Below are 24,568 nucleotides of genomic sequence, written 5' to 3'. Positions count from 1 at the left end.
GTATAAAGAGTTGTTGCATGTAAATTATCATTCGTATCAATTTAATCAGGTACAAGGCGTTAAAAATCAGTTGAAAATATTAGGTTTATGTTTGGGAACAATTTAATAGAGCCTAACTCGAGGTAGAGACGTGCTACACTGAAAAGCCCAACAGTAAACGAGGTTTGATTGCGTGACATCAGGCTTTCGCGTTCGACGTTATTTTTGTTATTTTCTCCACTGTCGCATTTTTTGCATGTACGTTCACACGTAAAAGTTTAAATGCTTTTAATTTTTTTATTGTTTAACATCTAGGTCAACAAATGCGTACTATGAAATACGCGGAAAACGGTAAATAGTCGCAATGACGTCAATACCAATACGAAGGCTTTCTATGTTTGATGTCATAAGAAAGGTTTATTGGACTTATTATCACTATTACTATAGTGTTGACCACATAATGAGGTCACATACAAATATTATATTCCCATATCAAGCCAACTTACTGGGTTCAAACCCAAGCGCAAAGTAACGAGCGGTTTGTTTGCAAGTGTGGTCGATAAATATTTTTAAGACCCCGTTTACATGATACCGGACAAAATTTCGAACAGAATTCGTCATTTTCGGCCTTCGGTCACGCGTAACTTGAAACGCCCTGCTGTGCGCTAAAGAAATGCCAATACTAGGAATCGCAACACTGAAATATTTTGCCAATATGTAAGTATGAAGAAACAACGAAGTGAGCTTTTTGCAGAAGCGATAATAGAAGACGAACTTGTAGACTTACTACCCAAACTTTTATATGCTTATAATGTGCGCTTGCTGAATGTCGGAATCAAAGTTCAAAGAGAAAGAAAGGGAAGAATTTGCGATAAGCTTGGACGATTCGGTAAGATTCGTATTTTGTCAACAAGCACGAATAACTCTGATTGCTCAACCTACACTATCGGCACATTTGTGACAGAAAATGCCAAATATGTTTGATATAGTTTTCTATCTCACGTTGACGAATATCCAGGCTATCCAGCCATATATTCGCCATTAAAACAAATTGATCATGACATTGATTTCCGCAGACAGGGAAGTGTGAAATATTTCACTCGAGTTCTCCATCAAATAAGTACATTAAAACATGAATTGTGAAATACTAAAACTATTGCGAATTTGGCCGGGGTATTTATCAATCGTCTACCGAAGAAAATTGCAAATTCTGAAGATCACAAATCCAAAACCATACTATCTGAGCAGGTTCCAGGGACGCAGGAATGTGCGACGGCAAGAGGGAGTGTTACATCTCTAAACATCGACAGAGAACAATTGGTTAGAAAATTTTTGGCTCTGAAAGTGTGGCAAGGTTTCTGTAGTTAGTCGACGTGCTATTCCTGGAACTTATTAACTGTCTTTTACGGTTGTCTAAAGCAACATTATTAACAAATTCGAATACAATCGTTTCCATGGAAACGCATTTTTGCACCCTTTGCACCTGCTGGTAAAGAGCGATAGCGAAAGCGCTGCCCTTGCCAGCATCCCTGGCGGTTTATGGTCGTTTCGTACTCTTGTCATTTCGTACTTCTGCCGTTTCGTACCCAGGCCTGGTCGTTTCGTACCCAGACATGGTCGTTTCGTACCCAGACATGGTCGTTTCGTACCCAGACATGGTCGTTTCGTACCCAGACATGGTCGTTTCGTACCCAGACAAGGTCGTTTCGAACTTTACACATGAGAGACTTAATGAGCTAGCTTTGCAACAGGGCGCTCATAAGCGCCCTGCTTTGCAAAAACAAGAAGACGAATATATTTTATTTAAGCTCATTTCAACTGCCGAAAAATATATCCGTGATCTGTCCGTTTATTTTTTACTTGTGAAATAGCTCAATTAGCCTGTAGAACGGTATTCCACGACGACCAAAATACATTCAACTTTAGCAGCACTTTCTAGCCTCCCAACACGTGTCGCACTTTGGAGCGCGTTTTGGAAATCAAAGACATCGCCAACAGTCCAACACGCGTACAAGACGAACACAGATAATCTTCGGTTAGGTCTTGTAAAATTTTTAAATCTCTCGGAGACAGGTTCTCACAACAAGAATGGTACCACATGCATTCGGCATCCTTCGCAAAAGATCGAATTGTCATTGCATTGCAGACTGCAAGTACCACATGGCCATTTGCGCTTAAGTGTGCGTGTAGACTTTCGGACCATTTTCAAAACGATAAATTTGAACTGCCAAATGAAGAACTCAACAAAGAAAGTGGTTGTTATCAACGCTTTTAATAAAAACTGAACTGATTGCAATAAAAGCAGTCATATAGCGTTTGAGTACGAAACGACTAAAATCGGGGTACGAAACGACCATCAATTAGAGTACGAAACGACCAGGGATATGGGTACGAAATGACAAGAGTACGAATCAGAATCAAAATGCGGTCTTTGGTAAAATAAAGTTTTTAAACTATAATTATGAGTGGTTCCGGAAATTCAAAGGCACTCAGGAAAGGGCACACAAAACGAGAACGTACGCTGTTATCAACACTAGCATTGATTTCTAAAAATAAAAGTATAAATTGAAAAGAAAATTACAGGATTTTAAGTCACGTTTAAAATAAAATTGCCACGTGTTTGTATTGCGCAGCATGCATGACCATGACGACAATGTTCCATGTTAATTAAGTATCAGCAAATTTTTTTCTGTGTTGCTAAGGACTGCTAAATCACTGCTTAAACCTGAATTTAGGCAAATGATGTGTAATAACACACACCTTGACAGGCTTGACTTGAGTACAATAACATACGTTACTTATTTTTGCCAAATTCCCTGATTCAACCAAGTGCCTATGTTTACGTAACCGATGATGTCGACGGGCGGAAATATTTTCTGTTTCTCAACGGCTCTGAATTATGTTTCTGACTAAAAAACAAAATACGAACCTGAAATCGTTTTGGATTTCTTGTGAACTGTCAATTTAATCAACCAGTCTAAGTACTCTTTCAAGGTACACAAAGTGCACTGCTCTCTTTCATATGAATTAAGTGCGATCTCTTATCATTGATCGGTGACATAATAAATAATCTAGGTAAATGATCTTGCTGACTAGGCCCAATCACAAGTACTTGCGTCTGGTTTCAATGGTTCTAACCGATAAATTCCGATAAATAAGTGACCGACAAATAACCGATTTTTCGGTTAATAATTGAGACAATGCGACCCATACCGGAAAAGGCATTGGACCAATCATAAACAATAAGACAAAAATGCAAGATGTCGGCAAGAAATGATTCCTGGTAACATCGAGCTTTCTGTTTCTAACTAATGAGTGCTAAAAACTGAAAAAAGATGAACATAGACCGACATTGGTCGCGGTCTCTAATGCATCGTGTATTGAGTCCTGCTTATTGTTCTGATGGCAAAATCAACCGGCCATCAGCCGATGTGAGTCCGTTGCATATTGCGTGAGATGGATTTGGTTATTTTCATCCGCCTAATTATCCATTTCTTCTTGCAGTATTCAGTCACAAAGTCAAGCCCCGAAGCGTTAAAAAAAATTTTTCTCAAGGTAAACTTCAATGTTGTACTGCATCAGATCGTATTTCAGCAAATCACGGCTTTTTAATAATGTAGTTGTCTCACTCGGAATTATTAATTGCTGTTTTACTTTCAAGGACATGCAATGTTTACAATAATAAACCCCGTCAAGAAAGAACTTCAATTCTCTATATAATTGATACTAAATTATGGCGTAGACTAATCTCGTTCTGTTCAAATGTAAATGCTTTTTAACCAGTTATTTACCATTAACCAATTCACTGTTAATCATTAAAGGAAAAGTGATTACTCAACAAATAAATTACATTAAGTCGTTTTCTGTTCAGTAATCTGGAAATTTTACACTATGTAATCACATGTATTGAATATAATATTGAATATGCCATCTATCACATTATTTAAAGCAACACAAACAGACACTAAGCTTAACCTAACCCTAACCTTAATTAATCACCATGCATCTTAAAACTACCAGGGGCCGGTTGTATAAAACTCTTTAACTACACTGTGCAAAGTTAAATCCTAGTTAACTCAGAAATACACAACTCTGATTGGCCAATTCTGTTCATAACTACAGTTAAAAGTTAACTAGTCTTTTATACAAGGTTTGTGTTTTTGTTTGTATACACTGAAGTGTGAAGTATCCTGGGGGCTGGGGCCAGTTGTTCAAAGCTAGGTTAGCACTAACTCTGGGTTGTTTAAAGCTAGGTTAGCTCTAACCTTATCTGTATCGACACAGTAAATCCATCCTTGTTTGTTTAATCTATCAATAATTATCTAGAATTTAATTCTAGATAATGGCAGCCAATAATGCCAGTAACTTTTCAGAATTTCAGCATTGTAATCTGGGCCGGGTTGTTTAAAGGCGTTTAGCTTAAACAGCAGATAAGATCAAAATGGAAAACAAAGTTATTAATTTATCAAACAACTGAGCTAAAATATTTTGATGTTAATAGTTTAATTTTCAATGAAAGTACATAATATTTAATTCATGAGATATAGTCATTCACAAGATGTATGAGAGCATTTTTAACTTTGGCTTATTGACAGCTAAAAAACCTAGAACAACTTCCCCCCAACTATGTATTAGTTGAGTTTTTTTTATCACAAATTTATACTATGAGCAGTGTCAGAAGTCATGTAAATACCATCACCCATAAAATACATTTTAGCAAGTCTAATTTTAGTAAAATGTCATACATCACTGTCATTTTAACTGTATTCCCCACCACTACATGATACACATATACTTATAAACATGGACTTTAAATAAGTAGAAGTTAGCAATATCCTAAATGTTGTACCTACCAACCAATTGTAGGCTCAATCATAACCAGTGGCATCGCAGGATCGATAAGTGGGGTGGACATATTCATATATTCCTGTTCACAGGCAGTTAAAACTATCAATTTGAATAGAAATGAATAATGTGAAACACATATATATGAATAAGTCCCCCCCCCCCCACTTATCAAGCTGGCGACGCCACTGATAATAACACAGGCCTAAATAAAAACACAAGGTTTTCAACATTTAATTTTAGTATGCATCATTGGAGGAAGATGGAGAGATGTTCATGACTCCAGAGGATTTTATAAGGACATTTTTAGGAATGCAAAAAGAAGATGACTACAACGTAGAAACATTAAACTTATTATCTGGTGTTGTGGATCAAACTAAAGATGGGTAGGCTTTTCAACTGTGTTTTTCATGCTTTTTGAGATTACTTGAAAAAGTTGTGTGTGACTACTACATAAGAAATTGATTAATTGAATCGGCAAGGCCAAGGTTCAAAATGCACAATCAAATTCTGCCAATGCTCGAAATTTTTGTCGGAGGGTCTCGAGTGTAGACCTTCTTTTTAGCTGCTATAGCCTGCTATACTAGCCATTGAAGCTCTGCATTGAGCAAAACTGCGCAAAAATGATATTGTTAGTTTGCTAAGTACTGACAAGTTAGCTGGTATTGGAATGGCTTGACCTGAACCTACGACGCGTTGCTCGTTTTGATATCGATTGTCGCCGTCGGTCAAAACCATTTGCTGTACTGACGAAACAACAAAGCGTAGGCAAGAAACGACCAGTTGTATTGAAAACTACCACGGGGGAAGGTGGATTGGAATGAAATCCGCATGGATGCAAAACCACTAGGGTGCGAAAATCCCTGCATGGCAATCGTTAAAAAAGATTTTGAAATACGGGTTTTTGTTTAGGCTTATATCATTCAGTGAAATGCTTGCATTTGAATCCCTCCTCTGCAGTCCTGATGCTCAATTTCGCATAGTGTTTCAACTGTTTGATTTGGATGGAAAAGGCTCTGTTAGTTTTGGTAAGTCGTTTATAAGCTACAGCAAGAGAATAGTACTTCAGGTCCTCTGGCAGAATCAGTATACATTTATTCAGGCATCATTTTCATGCACATTTTTCTTTTTCTTAACTGTTCCTGCATGAATAGGATACCGTATTGGGGCTATCATTATTCTTAGTATTTATATATTCTTACAGATGAGTTCTCTAGAGTTATAAAGAAAACCCAGCAACACCAAAAGTTTCCCTTCAATTTTGATTCTCCATTTATAACGCGGTTTTTTGGAGAAAACAAATCGAAGGGAGTGCCATATAGCGAATTTACGCAATTATTAGAGGTAAGTATACGTGTATAGTAGGAAGGTTGCCATAGTCATGCAGAATAGTATACTCCATAGCATGGAGGATAGCCATGATAATCGTAGTGAATAGTAATGGCGAATAGTAGTCATAGGCCTGGAGGATAGTCATATGGAGGATACAGTAGTGATGGTCATTGTCATGGTCATGGTCATGGTCATGATCGTGGTCATGGTCATGGTCATGGTCATGGTCATGGTCATGTCATGGGGTCATGGTCATGGTCATATAGTTATGGGTCATTGTCATGGCCATAGTCATGGTGGAAAGTCACGGTAATAGTCATCTCAACTGACGTCTTCAGGGTCAGTAAAAGTTGTGTACGTCATTATGATCGATGCATAAAAAGGAGATTGAACGGTACTTTTCTCGTGTTTTCAGGATTATCAGAAAGAACATATAAAGCAAGCATTTTATCAGTGCAAGTTAAACAAAGGGACAATTACTGCAAAAGATTTTAGTACGATAATGAAAACCTGTCGTCCTCATGTTTTATCGCCTTATACTCACGAGCACTTGTTAACGGTACTGTACTTATGTTTTTTGCCATTCAGATTTTACCTGATGGCCCCGATCAATCAGACTACTGTACATTCAACACTGACTGACGTAGCTACTGTATACACGGCTGAGAAATTGAGCACCAAAATATTCGTGAGGCTACATAGCTACACTGCTGAGTACTGTTCATGAAAATTGCCTATTATTTGATATCATGGTATAGGGAGTCAGGGAAAGTAATTAAACGAATGAATCAAACAGTCGGTTTACATGTTTGAAGTTTCTTCATTGACCGCAGTATTCAATGGCCAACACTGCTACCATCTTACCGAATAATCATTTAGCCTCTCCCGCATTACAATGTTGCCACTGATCTATATAATATTTCTATTGAGATAAGTGTAATAATTTTAGGAAATACAGTGTAGCTTAGCACTTGGTTGTTGCCATCCATTCTTCCTACATGACGTTCTTCTATTCAACTTGTTTAGGTGGCAGGTGGTATGACAAGTCATGTAGTAACATACGCGTATTGCCTAGCGTTTAATGATCTTTTGGACAATATTAAAGTGATTCAATATCTTTTCGAAAAAGCAGTAAGGGGTGACCGACAGAAAGATATGACCAAGGGTAATGATGTGACTCTTCTATTCATGTTTATTGAAGAATGTTCAAGACTTAGTGTTATATTTTCGTTTGCTGTCAATTTTCGGCATGCCTAATAACGCTGGTAATTCTATCTTTATTTTAGAGGAATTCACTAAAGTGGCGCGCAAACATTTTTTGGTAAGTTTAGGTATACCTCATACATGCAGACATGGCTCAGTTTGGGTATACCTCATACATGCAGACATGGCTCAGAAGAGTAGCGCATGCAGACATAAAGACGTACTTTTTTCTGTTTATAGATAAACCCTTTGCAAATTGATATATTGTTTCACTTGTGCGGATTAAGGCATGGTACTGGGTAAGTTGGTATTACTTCAATCGTTTTCACTAGCGCGAATGCTCGAATTTAAATCTTGTGTTTAGGTTGGATTAAGGTGGAATTTAGTATTTGGGTTAACCTAAGACGTAAACCTAATCCCAATAATTTAATTCGTGTATTTTGGATGTTCTGAACATGGGATTTTTGCGCAAATTAGAGTGTTTGTGAAATCTTCTTATCCTTGCATTTGTTGTTCACAGCCGTATTTCATTGCTTGATTTGGATCACATAATACCCAAACCTGATGTCTTTAAAGTTTACTCTGCTGAAAATCACCAGGTATGTTTGGTTTGGTCTCACCTGTGGTTTCACTTTACTAGTGACCTAATGCATGTTTTTAACAAAACTCCCGCGACTTTGGTATAGTTGGAACCTCGTACCCAGGGTTTTCTCCCCAAGAGGGAAAACCTAGTACGACTACAAGGTTGGTATAGTTGCTAATAACCTTGACAATCGCGTGTTATTGTGTCCCCCTAGTTCAGTCAGCACTCGTATTTTCCTCAAGAGAATGAGCGAGATTTCCACAGACCTTATTATTTACAAGGTTTAGAACATTTGTATCGCTTTGTTGTGGGTGGCATTGGTGGAGGTAAGACAACCTGGAGCTGTTTCTTCAAAGCTAGTTAACGCTATTTCAAATTTTAGACTTGAGTTAACGTTAGCACAAAAAGGCGATTGATTGTGTCAAACATATCTTTTCTAGCTACCGGAGTTACAGCTGTGTATCCCATTGATCTTGTAAAGACCAGAATGCAGAACCAGCGCGCTGTTAGTGCGGAAGAAAGATTATACAAGAACAGTTTTGATTGCTTTTTTAAAGTGCTTCGAAATGAGGGATTTCGTGGGTTGTATAGAGGTATAAACATAGTCTGGCATGCTTATTTCATAATAGGGCACAACAACCGTTTATAAAATAATGTGGTAGATGTTGGCAATGTTTATAAGTTGGTGTAATGTTGTTGGTTTGTTGCCTGTTAGCCAATTTTATTGCTTGTTGTACATTTGCATTTACATCACCGTCGATGACACATTATTCTATCCTATAGGTATCATACCGCAATTAATTGGTGTGTCGCCTGAAAAAGCAATTAAATTGTCTGTAAGTGGAATCATTATCTTCACTTTGTAGTAATTTTTTCAAGGTTTTAGAGAGAGTTTATTATTTTCTTTATCGTTTATCGTATTTCTAGACTAATGATTTTGTGAGAGACAGATTGAAAGCTGAAGATGGTTTTCTCACGCTCAGCGCCGAGATCGTTGCCGGTGGTTGCGTATGTCTTCAATTTTAATTTCAAAAAGTATATCTCAAAAGGTTCCAAACAAACCTGGTTGCAACTAGTCGTTCCATAAGATAGCTGCCAGAATAATAACCTTTATATAGTGAGGTGTTGACATAGCTTTTTATAACACTTATTTGCTGCGTACCAACTACAGTATGCCTCTCAAACCCATGCATGCACAGGGTAATTTGTTAAGTTAAATTAACGCGTTTTCACCCCGAATTTTTTTTCTCAAACAATCTCTGGGGATATGCTTCATGCTACGAATGCTATATTAAACAATATGTTTGGTTTATGTCTGCTTATTCCTGTTTAGGCTGGAGCATCGCAAGTAATGTTTACGAATCCAATTGAAATTGTAAAAATTCGTTTACAAGTGGCGGGCGAGAGTGGTCAGAAGATCAACGCGGTGCAGACGGTCAGAGAACTTGGTCTTAAAGGTCTTTACAAGGTTTGAATCCAATTTCATCAGAATATTATGTTTTATAAAATGTTTTTTTTATCTATATTATTTCTGAAATTCAGGAGTTTATTATTATTTGTCTGGTCGTCCCTGAACATGCATGCGTCAATTTCAACAGTCGACTCGTTGATTGGTCAGGCATGACCTTCATTTATTTATTTGCATGCATTCCCCCCCTCCCGATTATACCGCAATCGCGTATCTGTGTGTAAGCTACTTTGTTATATTGGCATGAAATTGTATTTTTAGGGAGCAAGAGCATGCTTTCTCCGGGACATTCCGTTTTCCGCCATCTACTTTCCTGTGTACGCTCATTTAAAATCAAGTTTCTCCGACGAAAATGGATTTACCAAATGGTACAATCTTCTCGCTGCGGCTGCTATAGCTGGTAAGTACGTGAAATAATTTATCAAAATTTTGGTAATCTCATTTGAGTAGTTTGACCATAGGTACGCATGGTTTGACCATGCAGCATTCGCCCACTCTTCCCTGTGTTGAGTTTGCCAATTCCATCAGTTTCCCATGCAGACGTGAAATGCAAGATAAATTTATTCTTTAATAGAGGGAAGGGGTGAAAATTCCTCGGTAATAACTAAATTAAATGGGGTTGTCAGTGTACTGGTAGTTTCATCAAAAAAGTTTGACGTGGTTAGATTGCCAATGGGAAGTTTCCAAAGTAAATCTAAACCGTCAAATAAATAAAATTATTGCGTGTAAAAACTTACCTGTGTGTCACGAAGTTAAGATAATAGAAAACGCACAGGATGTCCAGGTTTGGAATTGCCTTCAGTATCATCTCCTCTGAGTAAACCACATCTTAAGTAAATGAGAAAATTTTAACCATCTTATCGTAAATTAAGAGCACGTTGTCCCTCTTCACCCCATTAGTGTGTAATTACTTTGATCGTCTGATAGTAATGTGAACCAGATTTTTTTCTATTTTTTTTATAACCAGCTAGATTTTTTTTTTTTCTTTTTATAACCATATTTTTTTATAACCAGCCAGATTTTTTTATAATCTCTACAGACTTTATATACATTTATATTAGGATGCCCAGCAGCATTCCTTTGTACGCCTTTTGATGTTATCAAGACTCGTCTTCAGGTTAGTGAAGTTACACAGAAGATCTGAAGGTGGTGGCTGAAGATCTGATGTCGTATATTTTGCTGGGAAGTTGTTGAATTCCCTCACATTTTTGTGTTATTTTCAAATCCTGTTTATTCTGGAAATAGTTTGTTGACGAACTGCACTGCATCTGCAATCCTGGTTCAGTTCGAAACTTCGTATTAAATATTTTACCCGACCACTCGATGTTTAACTGAATCAATCCAAAATTTAATCTCGGTGTCTACACTTCAACTTAGCCTTTTCAAACGTGAAACTTTTCATGTGCCGAATCGAATGCAAATGAACAAAGACTTTAGCTCATTAACATTAGGTTCGGCACATGAAAAGTTCGACGTCTGAAACAGGTCTTACTTTTGCGTGAAAACTATATTTCAAAGGTGATGTCAATATCGTAATAATAATAAAAGAGGTTTCATTCGGACGTTTTCAAATCCATTTAAACTTTATCGGCAGGTAAAAGCACGTCAAGGGCAGGAATCATACCGTGGGGTGTTTGATGCAGCGTCGAAAATCTGGAGGCAAGAAGGTGGTCGTGCATTCTGGAAAGGAGGCCCAGGTTCGTATTAAGAGAAAAAGGTTGGGTTTTCATCATCGTAACTTAGTGTATAATTTCCTTTCTCGGTAGACAGTGACGCATTAAATGCTCTGTCTGACGGCAAATATTTTTTCTACATTGAGACATTGGTTCGTAGAGTATTGTACGACGAGTTCCGATGATGAAAACAGTGGCTTGAAATTTCTCGTTCATTGTATGGTCAGCGCGTGCGTTTATTTGTCAACAAAACACTCACAACAGTCTCTAACCCTTAAATATAAAATTATTTCTTTAGCTCGAGTTTTCCGTTCCTCTCCTCAATTTGGGGTTACCTTGCTGACGTACGAAATAATACAACGATACTTCTACTTTGATTTTGGCGGGTAGGTCAATGCGAGATTTACTGTAGGATTAAATATTTAATGGTAGCAAATAACTTTTTATTCAAGCGGACATGTGGAATTATCAAGAATTTCCATTTTGACTTTTTGTTGTTCGTATCATCATATGTGATAAAAGCGACGAAAAATTAGAAATAAAATTCATTTGTAGATTATTTCTATTTGCATGAAAGTGAAGTTTACTGAGCTGTAAGTCTTGCTTCACTGTTGTCTTACGACTCTGCGTGGTCTGTTTTTGTCGAAAACGACCATAATGGACCGTGATTCTTTGTGTCGGTGTTGAAAAGGCTTTAGGTAACGTGTTCGAGACAATATACACGAGACAATAGAGAGAAGTCAGTAATATGACAAACGATGATGGCTATTTAAATGAGTCGGATATAAAAGCTTTTGTTGCCCCGAATTTAGAGAACGTGTAATGTGGCCTAATAACAAAAAAATCGTGGCTGCATGAGATATAATTCACTTACACATAAATGTATATTACCTCCTTTTAGAGCTCCCAAAACAGAAATGAAGCCAGTCAATCCTGATATATCTCTTCATGCTGATCATATCGGTGGATTACGTCTGGCTGTCGCATCTTTCGCTGGAATAGAAACAAAATTTGGACTATGTCTTCCTGTTTTTCAATCTCCCGGTCAAAATGTCAAGAAATAGTGCAATGAAAAACACTCCAGCTTAATGGAATAGGATAGAAAATATATTAATTATTTTGAACTTTCTGTCGATTTACTTTACAATTGGGTATAAATAATAGTGCGTGGGAAAATGTTTACTAAAGCTCGCAATATATAATCAGGTTTTTTTATTTTCACCAGACGTTCCACCTCACAGTCGCTTGCTGCCAGTGGAATGTTTCACGAACGATTTTTTCTTTGGGTTTTTTTTGTTTTAACGAGATGTTTAACAATTTAAAGTGACCTTTGTGTTTGTCCTGTGACTGTAGAGGCTAGAGCCATGCAACCGGGTCCAGCGCCTGATTAGAGTTTAAAAAACCAACGACACGGGCAAAAAGCGAAGTGTTAAGTGGAAAATTTGCCAATCGCTAACGATGACTAATAGTTCTAATATGATCCTACTAAACCTGTAATTTTTGGCTCGAAGATATATAGCAATATAAATTATTTTTGTCCTATTTGAAATTGCTATTAATTTTATTTCTTTACAGTAAAGGTATTTCTGAATCAAATGTGAGTAAAATTTGTTTTTAACTCCAAAACCCTTTTTTAATATATTGCAAGTTCTAAAGCATTTTAACCAGACGCGTTACAAATTAGGTGATTGCAATCTACGTCTTCATAATTTACATATTTAATCGTTCGAAGGAATTATTTCATGCGCAAGGCATGCTGGAGTGAAAAAAGCTTTATGTAGATTATCCACTTGCGAACGTAGGGTCGCCTTACTATTGGCGCGATTTTTACTAGAGGCTGGCCATTCCCCTGAGTGAAATTAGACCAAGAAAAGATTGTCCTAGATTTCTTTTAACCAGAAGGAGTCGTGTCACTGCCGGTACCGGATTCCTATCTTTTTTGGTACACGGATTACACGGTACCGATTCCTATCTTTTTTGGTACCGGTTTCCTAGATATTTTGCCGTTATAGAACAACGGTAAGTGAAGTCCGTCGAGAATAGTTACACACCACCTATAATTCGGTAGATTTGGTATATGCTGGCATTATAAATAAGTTTTTTATGGCCGAAAGAACTTGTTCTCATTAATCACCTGTGCGGTCAAAATAACAATATAAGTGCTCCATTCGTCAGTGAGTCATTAGTTAGCCTTCGCTGACTGTCGGTGATCTCTGAGAAACATGCAGGCTTTAAACCAAGCCCCCATTAATTGTCTGCCAGCAAAAATCCACTCGATGCCAAAAGGAGATGATATTCTATGTATTGTAGTTATACGTCATTCAGGTATACATACTCTATTGTAAATCTATTAATTGTAGGCCGGTATACGTCATTATGAAGTGTCAACAGGTGACAATGAAGTGGCTCATTAATTCGGTCTTCGTTTTGCACGATGCCTCAGTGGACAAAAGCAATAACTTTGACTTGGTTTCCGCAATTTAAATCTTCGATTTTCAGCCACTAAAGCTGTATCAACTTATGCTGTATGATTAGCGCGCAGAAGTCTTGGTTGAGAACTTTTATTACTGAGAAGCAGTTTGGTTTTGCAGAATTTGGTCACTGATCTGATCCCGTTCTCAAAAACTCAAACCTATTCAGGCGGAATCTACTGTTGGCTAAGCATAGCAAAGCAGATAAGACAAGCCAAAGATAAGAAAAGAATTAAAGAGGTAAGCACAGAATTGATAACGTTTAATCCGGAAATTTGAATCCATATTGCGACTATTTACACACGAGGTCCTTTTTTAAGCCGGTTTTTGTCGAGTTTTTCTTAATCTATTTTTGTCGACACCCTGTTGTCCTGTCCACACGATCAAAGGGAGAATATGCCAATCAAGTTAAATTAGCCTTTAAATTCTACTGGAAATTAACGGTGTTCGAAACCGTTTTTGCATGAAAACGAAAATGAAACGCTCGATAATGTTAGTTTGTGCACATAGTCTGAGTTAAAAGTTTATGGGTGCATGTACTCCGTAAGCGGTAACTAATTGGAAATATGGCGTCTAGAACGCAAAATGCTGTCCTGTAAGTCACCTTGGCACGTCTATGATGCTTAGATTTTATAAATCTCACATGAAAGACTGATGTTTAAAAGCAATTGATCAGTCAATCGAAAAGCACCAACAAACTAAAGAAAATCTTCTAGATCTCATAAACGTGTACAACCATTCGGAATGAACTTTGGATTACTTTAATTCGGCAGTATTGGGTATTTCGAATCGTATAAACTGATATCAACAATAACTATATTTATATCATAACTGTATTAGTACTCTGATTGAATCATTGTCAAAATCTTGTCAAAAACTCCAATCCTCACATGTTGACAATGAGACAATTTAGACAATTTTTGCACAGAGAGGCATGGGTTGACCTTTTGATTATATTTTTGATTTCATGATTTGATCTTGCTGTGAGAAGCGGAAGCAATGTCGAAATGGAAATTAGGCCTGATTCACAATAGCTCCTATATTAAAGAATCAGGGATCCATTGTATTATTTTCCGATAGACAAAGCATTTTTCGCACTAGTGAATTCAAACAAACGGAATCCCCGATCCTCAGGACAAGTGTGAAGCCCCGTAGAGACGGTCAAGTTTTTCTTGCCAAGTTTTATTTGCTCGTGTATACGCGAAAAAAATGACAAGTTTTCCTTGACAAGGAACCTTGTTCAAAAGCTAGTCATGCCAGCTTTTCAACTAGCAAAAATGTTCGTGTGCTCGGCCGTCAAGGAAAACTTGACAAGGAATTGTGTGCGTAGCATGGAACAGCGCAACAATATTCGAGGCAATCGAGCAGGTTTTTGAAGTTTTATCATTTCTGTTTGTTTTGAAATTCGGTCGTATACTCATTTTATTTCATCATGGCTCATATTATCGTAAAACTTGTCAAGCCAAAAAATTGTCAAATTTTTCGCGTACACACGTGCAAATAAAACTTGCATGGCAAGGAAAACTTGTCAACGAAAACTTGTTCGTCATACACACGAGCAAGTGAACTTGTCAAGGAAAACTTGCCCGTCTGTACGGGGCTTAAATGCTGATATTCAGAAAGTCAGAAGCATGTTGAAAATCCTGGGTACGAGGTTGGCATGTTTATTGCGCATAATTACCGTGGTAAGTTGTGCAGAGGCTTTAATCAAGATTACCGAAGATAATGATAATACACAATAGACTGCAAGGCAGATGCTGATTTTTCTATTTTTAATATCTATGGTTTTTGTCTTTTTGTCATTTCATATTTCTTGCAAATGATTTTATACCCGAATCGTGCTACTTGTGTTTTGCAAGTTTCAAATAATTAATCCAAACGTTCAGTTGGTCCAACTTTGATTAAATTTACATTGTATTACCGTGTTTTCACTTTTCTCACTCACGCTGCGCTGTGAGTTCAGTGACGTCATAGGTGATCACGAAGCATAAAGCATAAGCTATATAAAAGCTCAGTAGACTCGTGGCGCAATTGGAGTGATAAATGTCGAAGCACGGTAATACAATTTAATTTTAATCAAAGTTAAATGTAACTTTGACAAAGTGTATACAAAATCTGTTACGAAAACCATTACTATTATTGTCTATAGTTGGCATATTTTCATTTTGATATACGTTTGTCAAACTTAGCAGCTGCATGCAAAATAAGTGAATTATTATTTGCAGGGTCAGGGTATTCCAACAATCGCAACTACGGATTTTTTTAAATAAACCAGAATCTTTTCTTTAAGAACGTTATTGGACCATTGGTGTCCTCGGAAACTCTGGGTTACTTTTGTTTTTAGAGAGGTGCATGAGAGACCGTGATAGGCCTAAAAGCTTTCGAAACTGCAAATAAAGTAAAAAGATATTAAGTTAAATATAAAATTGAATCATTGTATTATTAATGACTATTTGTTGGTTATCATTATTCAAAGTCACCTACTGATTTATCATACCTCGCAACTGATGGCAGAAAATATATGTGATCAGTATATGTAAAATAAAGCTGTTCACAGAATTGTTCACAGAGCAACTGCAGCCCGAGTGTCGAGCGGAATAAAACGGATAAATGAGATAAAATTAAGAAAGTTTGTCGTTGATTTGTCTGACCCATCGCGGATTAAAAATTGCTAACCATGCAACCAGAAATATGAATGTAAGTACATAATTGTTTGTGAAGTTCCATATATTGAATGTTCTATTTGGAATTCGTTATTTGCATGCATGCTTATGTAAAAATTCTTTATGCATGCATCTTTTCTGGGGTGGAGAGAGATTACATCCGGGGGCAATAGCTTAATTCCCTTTTTCGCCGCCCTTGGCAAAAAATGCAGCAAAACCCGGAACATTCGACTGAAGAACTAAATTACTGAAAAGTCTAGAGAGAGTCCTTGGCTCACTGCCGATGATTATCGGAAAAGACTGCACGAAAAACGGATTGCATGAGAACCGAGGGAAGAACATATAGAATTACAGGGAATTATTAATTAATTTATAGAATTAATTTATAATTTACATAGCGTATTTGGATATGTTTGCGCAAAAATTTTAAAAAAGCGCTGTTTTTAATTGCAATTTTTTATGTGCTATATACATTGTTCAGTATATATAGCTATATATTAGAATTAAGAGCCCCAGCATGCAGCTAAACAACTGATATTAGGTTCATTATGTTTCGAGTGAATGCTGCCTAAGGCTAAGAACAACTTATTCGGTCAGATGAAGGTTTAGTAAAGAGGTTTTTCTCTGATGAGGTCTTGTGTGAAATTTGCATCGTAAAGAAACAGCTGCTGTTGGATTGTGCAGGTGATACGATAAACGCTGTGATATGGCAAACTCGAAGCCAATGGGAGACGTTAATGTTATTAAATACAAACAATTTACTTTATGTTTTATTTAATTAATTTGTTAACCTCCGTCTGTGAAATAGATGTTAAAACAATGCGTGTTATATATCTAGTATGACCCAACTGCAACGTCCAAGTCCAACACTACGAAAAAATATGTATTAACGCAAGGTTTGATCGCGAGATTCCTGCAGGAGAGCGCATGCATGAAGATATCCAAAGAGTGTCCCACCGCATTAATTGTTTCAACTGAAATTTACAGAAACCTACAGAAATTCATAAAGTAACGAGGTATAAAACAACCCGTTATGGGCCTGCATGTCTATTTTGTTATAGCTATGTTTAACCATTAGAAAAGCGCTCAAGCTAGCCACTTCCTCAATCTAGACCTTACCGAGTCATCTCTTCTTGATGACTCAATGTTGAGCTAAGATATATACCCTTGGATGTTTTTTTTAGTACTAAAGTGTAAAGCAATATCCTTTTTGATATGTTTAGATAATTTTTTTAAAAATATCAGATAAACTATATAAACAGTATCATAAGGAATCTTAATATTCAATTAGCCCAAAATAACCCAATAGCAAGAAATGTAGCAAATCAGTTCTTAGACAATATTTTTCCACCCTCCAGTCCACGCACACTTTAGCGGTTATTAACAAACGAATTTAGAGTATGGACTATTCTGTCTATTCACAGTCCAAACAAATGTTTAGATGACTTTAGAATGTCGCTGTTGTCTTTCGACTTAATTTTCGACTGAACGTCGGCCGATGATTGCGGGATGTTGTAAAACTGTCTCGGTAACTTCTCTTATCAGTATCGGTTTTCATACACCGGCCGTGTTTAAAAAGTAGCGCCAATATTGCTATCATTTCAAACGGCGTACCGAACAGCGTCTGCTGTGCGTGGGGTCTTTTGGACACTTTTCCAATACATCAGCCAATTTATTCATTTCAGTATTTCTTATTCTAAGAAGTCTATAATATAGGCAGAGCGGAATAAAGTAAGTTAGCTGTTCAACATTTTGTAATTATAGTGATGGTCTGATAGAGTATTTCAATATATATTTATATTATCATTTTGTGCGTGAGAGTGTGCATGTTTTGATCCTCAAATGTCATTTATTTATGATTCGGCAAACTCAAGTTAATTTTTATTTTAAGTGGGAATGCCTGATGCATGGCAACATCTTTCTTCTCTCATTCACGGGCGTAGGGGAGTGCTCATGCTTTCAGGGGCATTTTTAAGCATTGATGCAAGGAATATACTGATTATTGAGGCAGTAACTTTTTACCGTTTCAAATTAGTACGCAAATGCTTCATAAGAATGTTATTGTGTGTCAAAGAAGTCACCTCTACAGGTTCATCGTCCCAGCTTTAGGCTTAGACAAGAAAAGGGATATCCTGAAATTTACAATATCAGGACAGGGGCCGGTTGTATCAAGCCCGTTTAGCTTAAACGGTGGACAAGTTCAAAATAAAAAGCACGTTTATCGAATTATTTAACAAGCGAACTAAATGTTTTTAACCTTAATACAAATATACTGTTTACAACTACATATTCAGTGCATAGAATTCAAGTTGACTCATTCAAGGGAGTTGTAAGAGTGTTATTTAATTTTTACTTATCCACCGTTTAAGCTAAACGGGCTTGATACAACCAGCCCCAGGACACTAATGAATGTGCGAGGTTTCTCTGCCTACATTGAGTGGGAGGTAACTAATGCCGTATGTGAACCCGGCCTAGCTCTCCAAAATCGATAGTCGAAAAATGCATATGCAGACAGGGACGCCGGATCGTTTTTCTTGAAAGGACACTCAGTCTGTTGCGGCACAAGAAATTTTGGCGAAAAACATCGTTTGTTGAACTTCGTAGTTCATCGTGTTGTTTGGCAGTTTTTTCACCAGACGATTGTGCACTGCCATTCACGAAGCTCGATTTATCTGTACTTTTACTCTCAGAAAAGAAAAGGGAACAGCTGCCACTGCTACCCCCTCCCTGTTCCGGCGCCCCCTGCCACCTTGTTCCGGCGCCCCGCGTCCCTTCATGTAATCAGGCAAACGGCTCGTTCCTGAAAATCCGATGTACTAAATAGATATTAGATATACTAGCTAAAGCAAATCCTTCACTGCATGGCATGCTTTCTAAGTTCTTGATGGCTGGGATAAAAACGAAATACGTGGTAATGCACTCAAATTTCTGCGTTAGTTGATAAAATGCGAATTTCAAAGCCAAACATGCAATGAATTTTTAATTTTTTAAATTTTAATTGACCGGCATTCTTTCAGTGGCTAAACACGTTTGGACCGAGGAGTTTTCATTATGTCATTGCACAGTTTTCTAAGTACTGAGTTTTTAGGGTTCACGGATTTCGCGTACTTATAGCTAGCGACATGTGTGAGTCTGTGGTCAGCTTGCTCTGCGCGCACTGTTGGCCTGCAAATCAGGCCCTTCAGACCCAGAAATCGGGTTTCGACCCCACCACAGTTCCCCCATAAAGGAAGTGTATATTACGGGAACGCGACGGTGATGCAGCTGAGACACTCCATAAAATGCTGTTAGATCAAAGAGCTGTATTATATTATCAATCGTATGAATTTAATAAGCTATAAAATGTTGAAAACGTTAGGATCATGCATGCATGCTTTGGGACAATTCTATTAATCCCAATTCGGAGTAACGCTTGTTGCATGCGTCTTGAAGTGCAAACGTTGTACACAAGATGTAAAAGTCATATATAACAAAACGTAGACGACGTCTAAAACTCGGATAATAACTTTAATTATTCATTCTTTTAAACGACCAGTTGTATTGATGGCCGCGTTGTCGCGTGTCTGCCCGAAGTTAAGTCCGGTTTGCATTTGATCGTAATTGCCGTGCCCAACATGTCGAGGTCGCTGATGATTTTTTGTGTCAATGTGAGTGCGCAGTCAACAAATAATGAAATGAGAAAGAAATTCTAATGTCGAGCCTGCTCATTGCCGCCCTGCTGATTCATGTTATAAAACAGATCTCACATGCATGTATGTACTTTGCAGGTTATTTCAATAGCGGGATACTGAATGAGCACTATCAAAATTTCTTCTAGAAAGTAGAAAACATTGTATAAACCCTGGGATTTTCGTGTATGCGTTCCTGTCTCTAATACTGTCTTAATTGTTGAATCTCATTTTGAAAAACCGAAATTCATTAATTTCATTTTGACAAACTGTTAGATTAAATTCCCCCTCACAGTATTGTGACAAATGTGGCTCATCTTATTCCGGCATATTCTGGGATGTGGTAAAAAATGCTTATCTTGACGTTATATTGAGACATTATTGCGGTCGTATATAAAGACTGATCTGTATAGTACATCAATACCTTCATTTGCTGACTATTTATTTCGTGCAAACTTCAGCTCCTCGTGACGCTATAACAAGCCTACAAAGCACCTAATTTCAATAAATTTTCATTTTAGAAGTTTTGATCGATGCTGCAGCAGGCTAACGATGCATGTGCATGATGGTATTATATATAAATATTCCTTTTGATTATATACTTGTTTGATTGAGGATAAAACTTAAAAGTAAAGTTGAAGTTAAAAAAGCATCCTTATCGCTAAAAGTCAATGAAATATTAATATATTTCTTGTTTTTGTTTTTGCATTAAATTGTTTCTGCATGCCGCCAACAAAACCTGTCCAAAAGAAAACCGCATGCATGCACTCCACACTATAATATATAGCCTCAGTCTCAGATAAATATCACGCACGCCATATGTATACAGTATACTAATATATAGATAAAAAGTGTGACAAAAAGGTAATTTTAGAAAGAATCTATCTATATACGTATACCTTTATATATTGCTATTGCTGTAAATTGTAAGCCAATGAAGTGCACGCGTGCATGCATGCATGATTTAAACAAACTTCAAACAGGCTGTGACGGCATTCTTCCAATTTTAATCACTCTTTTTTGTTCTTCTTTCATGTTCCTAAGTGCCGCCGTAGAAGTTATAAAAGTGCAAAGTTTTTCCTTAAAACAAGGTATATATATATATATATATATATATATATATATATATATATATATATATATATATATATATATATATATACACGGGAATTGAATGCATATGTTAATTTTGCTAAAAAACTCCAATGTCAAGCCCGATATTGCATGCATGCTGTTCTCTATTACGTTATAAAACAGCTCTCACGTTGCAGCTGCTTTAAGAAGCAGTAAAATTGTGAAAATATCTTGTTTGAAATGTTCATGCATATGAATGTCCATGTTCTCATTGGATTTAATTTATCTATTCTTTGTGTCATGCATGTGGTATTCCTGTTAAAACAGGCGGGTGGTTGAACTGTCCGCACGCGTCGTAAGTTGTGAGCTCTCTATAGCTAAATGTACCCACGGTGCACTTTCTCTATAAGTGCTTTTATGATTATATCAAAGATGAGACATAATGGTTATGATCAATTTATAATATAGGCATAGATAAAGTACACATGTATTTTCAAGACTAAAGCTAAGTGCTTTTATGATAGTATCAAAGGCAAGACTGCATGGTTGTGTTCAATATATGTTGATATTATGCTAAATGGGTATCTTAATTTCATGAGGACTATATGTAATACTGATCAAGCAATGCGGATATTAATCGCAATATACCAATTATAAACAGTTAAGTTAATTAAATGATTTAGAGGCAGAAATTGCTGGTATAGGCTACAAATGCGGCTATATTTTGTTCGTCATAAACGAAGATATACAATTGCAAAAAGCCAAAAACCACAATTACTAAACCGCAGCCAACATCTTAATTGACCTTAGCGTGTATATATATATATACCTATAAATACGTAGGCTATACAAGCTGCATGAAAACTTGGTAAATGCAATCGTGAAATAGCCATAGTTGTCTAAAATATTTTTATCTCAAACGTTGCACCAGCATGAGATATTTCTTCGCCTTCAACATCGTGGTACCCCAACAACGCGTGTGGGAGAAAACGTCCAGCGTGCAGATCTTCAAAAATTAAACTAAGAATAAAGGGTAGGTTTATTCACGTTTGTTCTAACAAAAACCCCAAAAAAATGCGGCTAGTATACGCTGTGAATTTATATAGTATACGTGCAACAATCAAGACATGAGCACAAAATCCACGAATCGTATGTCGACCGTGCATATCGCGTAGTCTGTCGACTAAACATAATATAGCTTTGGCTTTATAACTACGAAGTGAAGTGCATTGATATGGAGCCGTGCATCCATGGAGATGATTCTGTATCGTAATAATAAGAATAAAATCTTTCACAGTGAAAATTAATTGACATTGCGTTTCTGCCGTTTCAACTCGATTCAAGCATTGACATGTCTTCTCTCTATAGATAGTGCTCATGCAAATTTTCACTGGCTTATTTCAATTTAATTGATAGCCTGCATGCATGGGGCGCTCAGAAAGGTTGTATCGGCGAGGCCCTCACTGTAGTGGAAATGGACTGTTGGACATTGGAGAGACATACATTTCTGTCCTACATAATTTTAGCCAGCCAGATTTGTATTGTCCGGCATCGATGTTGTGTTCATGCCTGTCGGAAAAAAAAGTAGGAGACTATATAAAAAAATTGTATGGTATTTCATACAATCTCGAACTTAAATCACAAAGCCATTGAAAGACATTCTTAGGTAATTTTGACGAGAAATTAAAAAATATAAAATTTCGAGTTTGTCTGGCGAGAAGTTGTTGGATACCTTCAATTTTAAAACCTTGGCGGCCTTGCTGTATTCGATTTTACCATAACAAGCCAAAGAAAAACGGCCCATCTTATGACGTTTTGGCAACGTAAGTTTCAACAATGTCTGAGCGAATACAATCCACGTGACGTTTATGTCAATCCGCTTAAATCTGTATAGGAACTGTAAAAAACATTGATTTAAAATTCATTCCTTCTAAATTGTCTCATTAATTATTAGCATTTTAAGATACTGAATTATATAGCGGACGTACACTAACAGGAGACATAAAAATACGAAAATATCCGATCAAAATTTATACTTATTTCGATGAACTTGTTCATTTCCGAGTAGTGAAAAAGCAGCCAATTATATGAAGATCATAAAAATTGTCAAAACAAGGGTTAACCTACATGATCACTAGAAGATCTTTAATTTTAGATGTCTTGATTTTATGATGGGTTCGAAGTGGTTGGCGTGTAAAGTGATTGCACGAATACGGACCATTTTACACATAGACTATAACAATGGAAAACTTGCAACCACCCAGCGAGAATTCCTTTACCCAATCGAAATACTTCTGTGTTGATTTTTATGCAGATACCGACACCCGCAGCGAGAGTTTTTTTTGCCATGCATGCATGGGTGAGAACCGAGTTCAGATTTAAACTAGGCCACCGAAATAATTCCGATGTATTAAGTTAGGTGATTAACCTAGCTATAGTTAGCTAGGGATTTAATGTGTAACCGCGAGACACACAAACCTTAGGGGTAATTTTCGAACAGTTGCAGAACAATTATATTTTGTTTATTGTTGAAGACCTATTACCTAACTTTCCTTATCAAATATCATTGTTCGCTTAATAATTCTTTTTCGGCAATTGGCGTACTTTAATAAGCTTTATATCGCCTCACCGCACTCACTATTGTTCTGATTGGTCTAAGCAAGGCCAAACAGCTGCGGGTATTTGAAAAGTAAAGAAAGTAGTATATGCATTATTATTACAATAACACTAAGATAAGATTCCTTGTTTTTAGATTCCCTGGTTTGGAGCTGGAAACTCGAGCAATCGCCCCAAGACTTTCCACAAATTTACAGCACAGTTTATATCGTAACTGGTCTGAAAAAGTTTTCGACTGGGAAAGGTATAATTATGTTCATTTCAGTTACCGTAAATAATTATTATACATAAAATGTTAAATATGCGTTAGATTATACACTATATACAGAATGGGTGATGCTATCTTTTAACTTATGGACTGTTAGGATACCTTCAATATTTTATCGGCCTATATTGGGATGAAATTGAATTATGAAAGTTAAAAAATCTTAAGTTAAAGTTAAAAACGTATACGCATGGACTATAGGTAGAAAACTGTCTACAATACCACTGGAGCATCATTATGCATGTTCCAAACCCCGCATATAACCATTTTGATTTGTAAAAAATCGAAAAACGGTTAAACGACTGCACAATATTCTTCATGCATTCGTTTCCGAATGACATTTATAATAAGGGAGTAGTCGGGTATATTTAACAACAATCTACGTTAAGTATAATGCAGACAAATATTTTCATCAACGATGCATGTGCGAAGTAGTGATACCACCAGACTCACAACATCAGATTGTTAGAAAATTTAAAATAAACGCAAGCCTCAACAACATAAGTAGTTGATTTTCGACTACGAAGCGTGAATTAAGACTATATTTCAATATAAAAACTTAATAGAATTCAATTTGGATACGTACTACCATCAGGTAATTCAGATTGTGCTTATAGAGAGTGTTTTAATGCAACTGTCGATCCGTGTAGCAAATGTTTCCAAATGCGTCTATAATGAGCTGACTGCTCGATGGAAGAGGGCTTCACCTTCACCGTGCACGGGCTGGT

At 36.8% G+C, this 24,568-nt stretch overlaps 1 protein-coding gene across 2 annotated transcripts; it reads left to right on the top strand.

Moving 5' to 3' along the window:
* The first annotated feature begins 282 nt into the window (after positions 1 to 282).
* On the top strand, positions 283 to 12,624 carry LOC114519388 (calcium-binding mitochondrial carrier protein Aralar2-like). 2 transcript variants are annotated; one of them, XM_028539523.1, is made up of 20 exons: positions 283 to 868; positions 3,484 to 3,534; positions 5,068 to 5,210; positions 5,737 to 5,852; positions 6,029 to 6,168; positions 6,572 to 6,715; positions 7,183 to 7,321; positions 7,443 to 7,477; positions 7,600 to 7,658; positions 7,880 to 7,958; positions 8,157 to 8,268; positions 8,383 to 8,535; positions 8,726 to 8,778; positions 8,870 to 8,950; positions 9,276 to 9,410; positions 9,672 to 9,810; positions 10,472 to 10,527; positions 11,005 to 11,107; positions 11,382 to 11,469; positions 11,985 to 12,624. In XM_028539523.1, the coding sequence occupies exons 1-20, from the start codon at positions 806 to 808 to the stop codon at positions 12,145 to 12,147; spliced, it is 2,052 nt and encodes a 683-aa protein (XP_028395324.1). In that variant the 5' UTR covers positions 283 to 805; the 3' UTR covers positions 12,148 to 12,624. The 2 variants fall into 2 exon arrangements, with proteins under 2 accessions (XP_028395324.1, XP_028395316.1); XM_028539515.1 differs by lacking the exon at positions 283 to 868 and adding an exon at positions 2,722 to 3,410.
* The last annotated feature ends 11,944 nt before the right edge of the window (positions 12,625 to 24,568 follow it).

The sequence above is a fragment of the Dendronephthya gigantea genome, unplaced genomic scaffold (assembly GCF_004324835.1).
Source record: "Dendronephthya gigantea isolate DGI-Jeju-01 unplaced genomic scaffold, DenGig_1.0 000000F, whole genome shotgun sequence".
In the NCBI taxonomy this organism is placed as follows: Eukaryota; Metazoa; Cnidaria; class Anthozoa; order Malacalcyonacea; family Nephtheidae; genus Dendronephthya; species Dendronephthya gigantea.
This window is presented reverse-complemented; position numbering and strand designations above follow the sequence as displayed.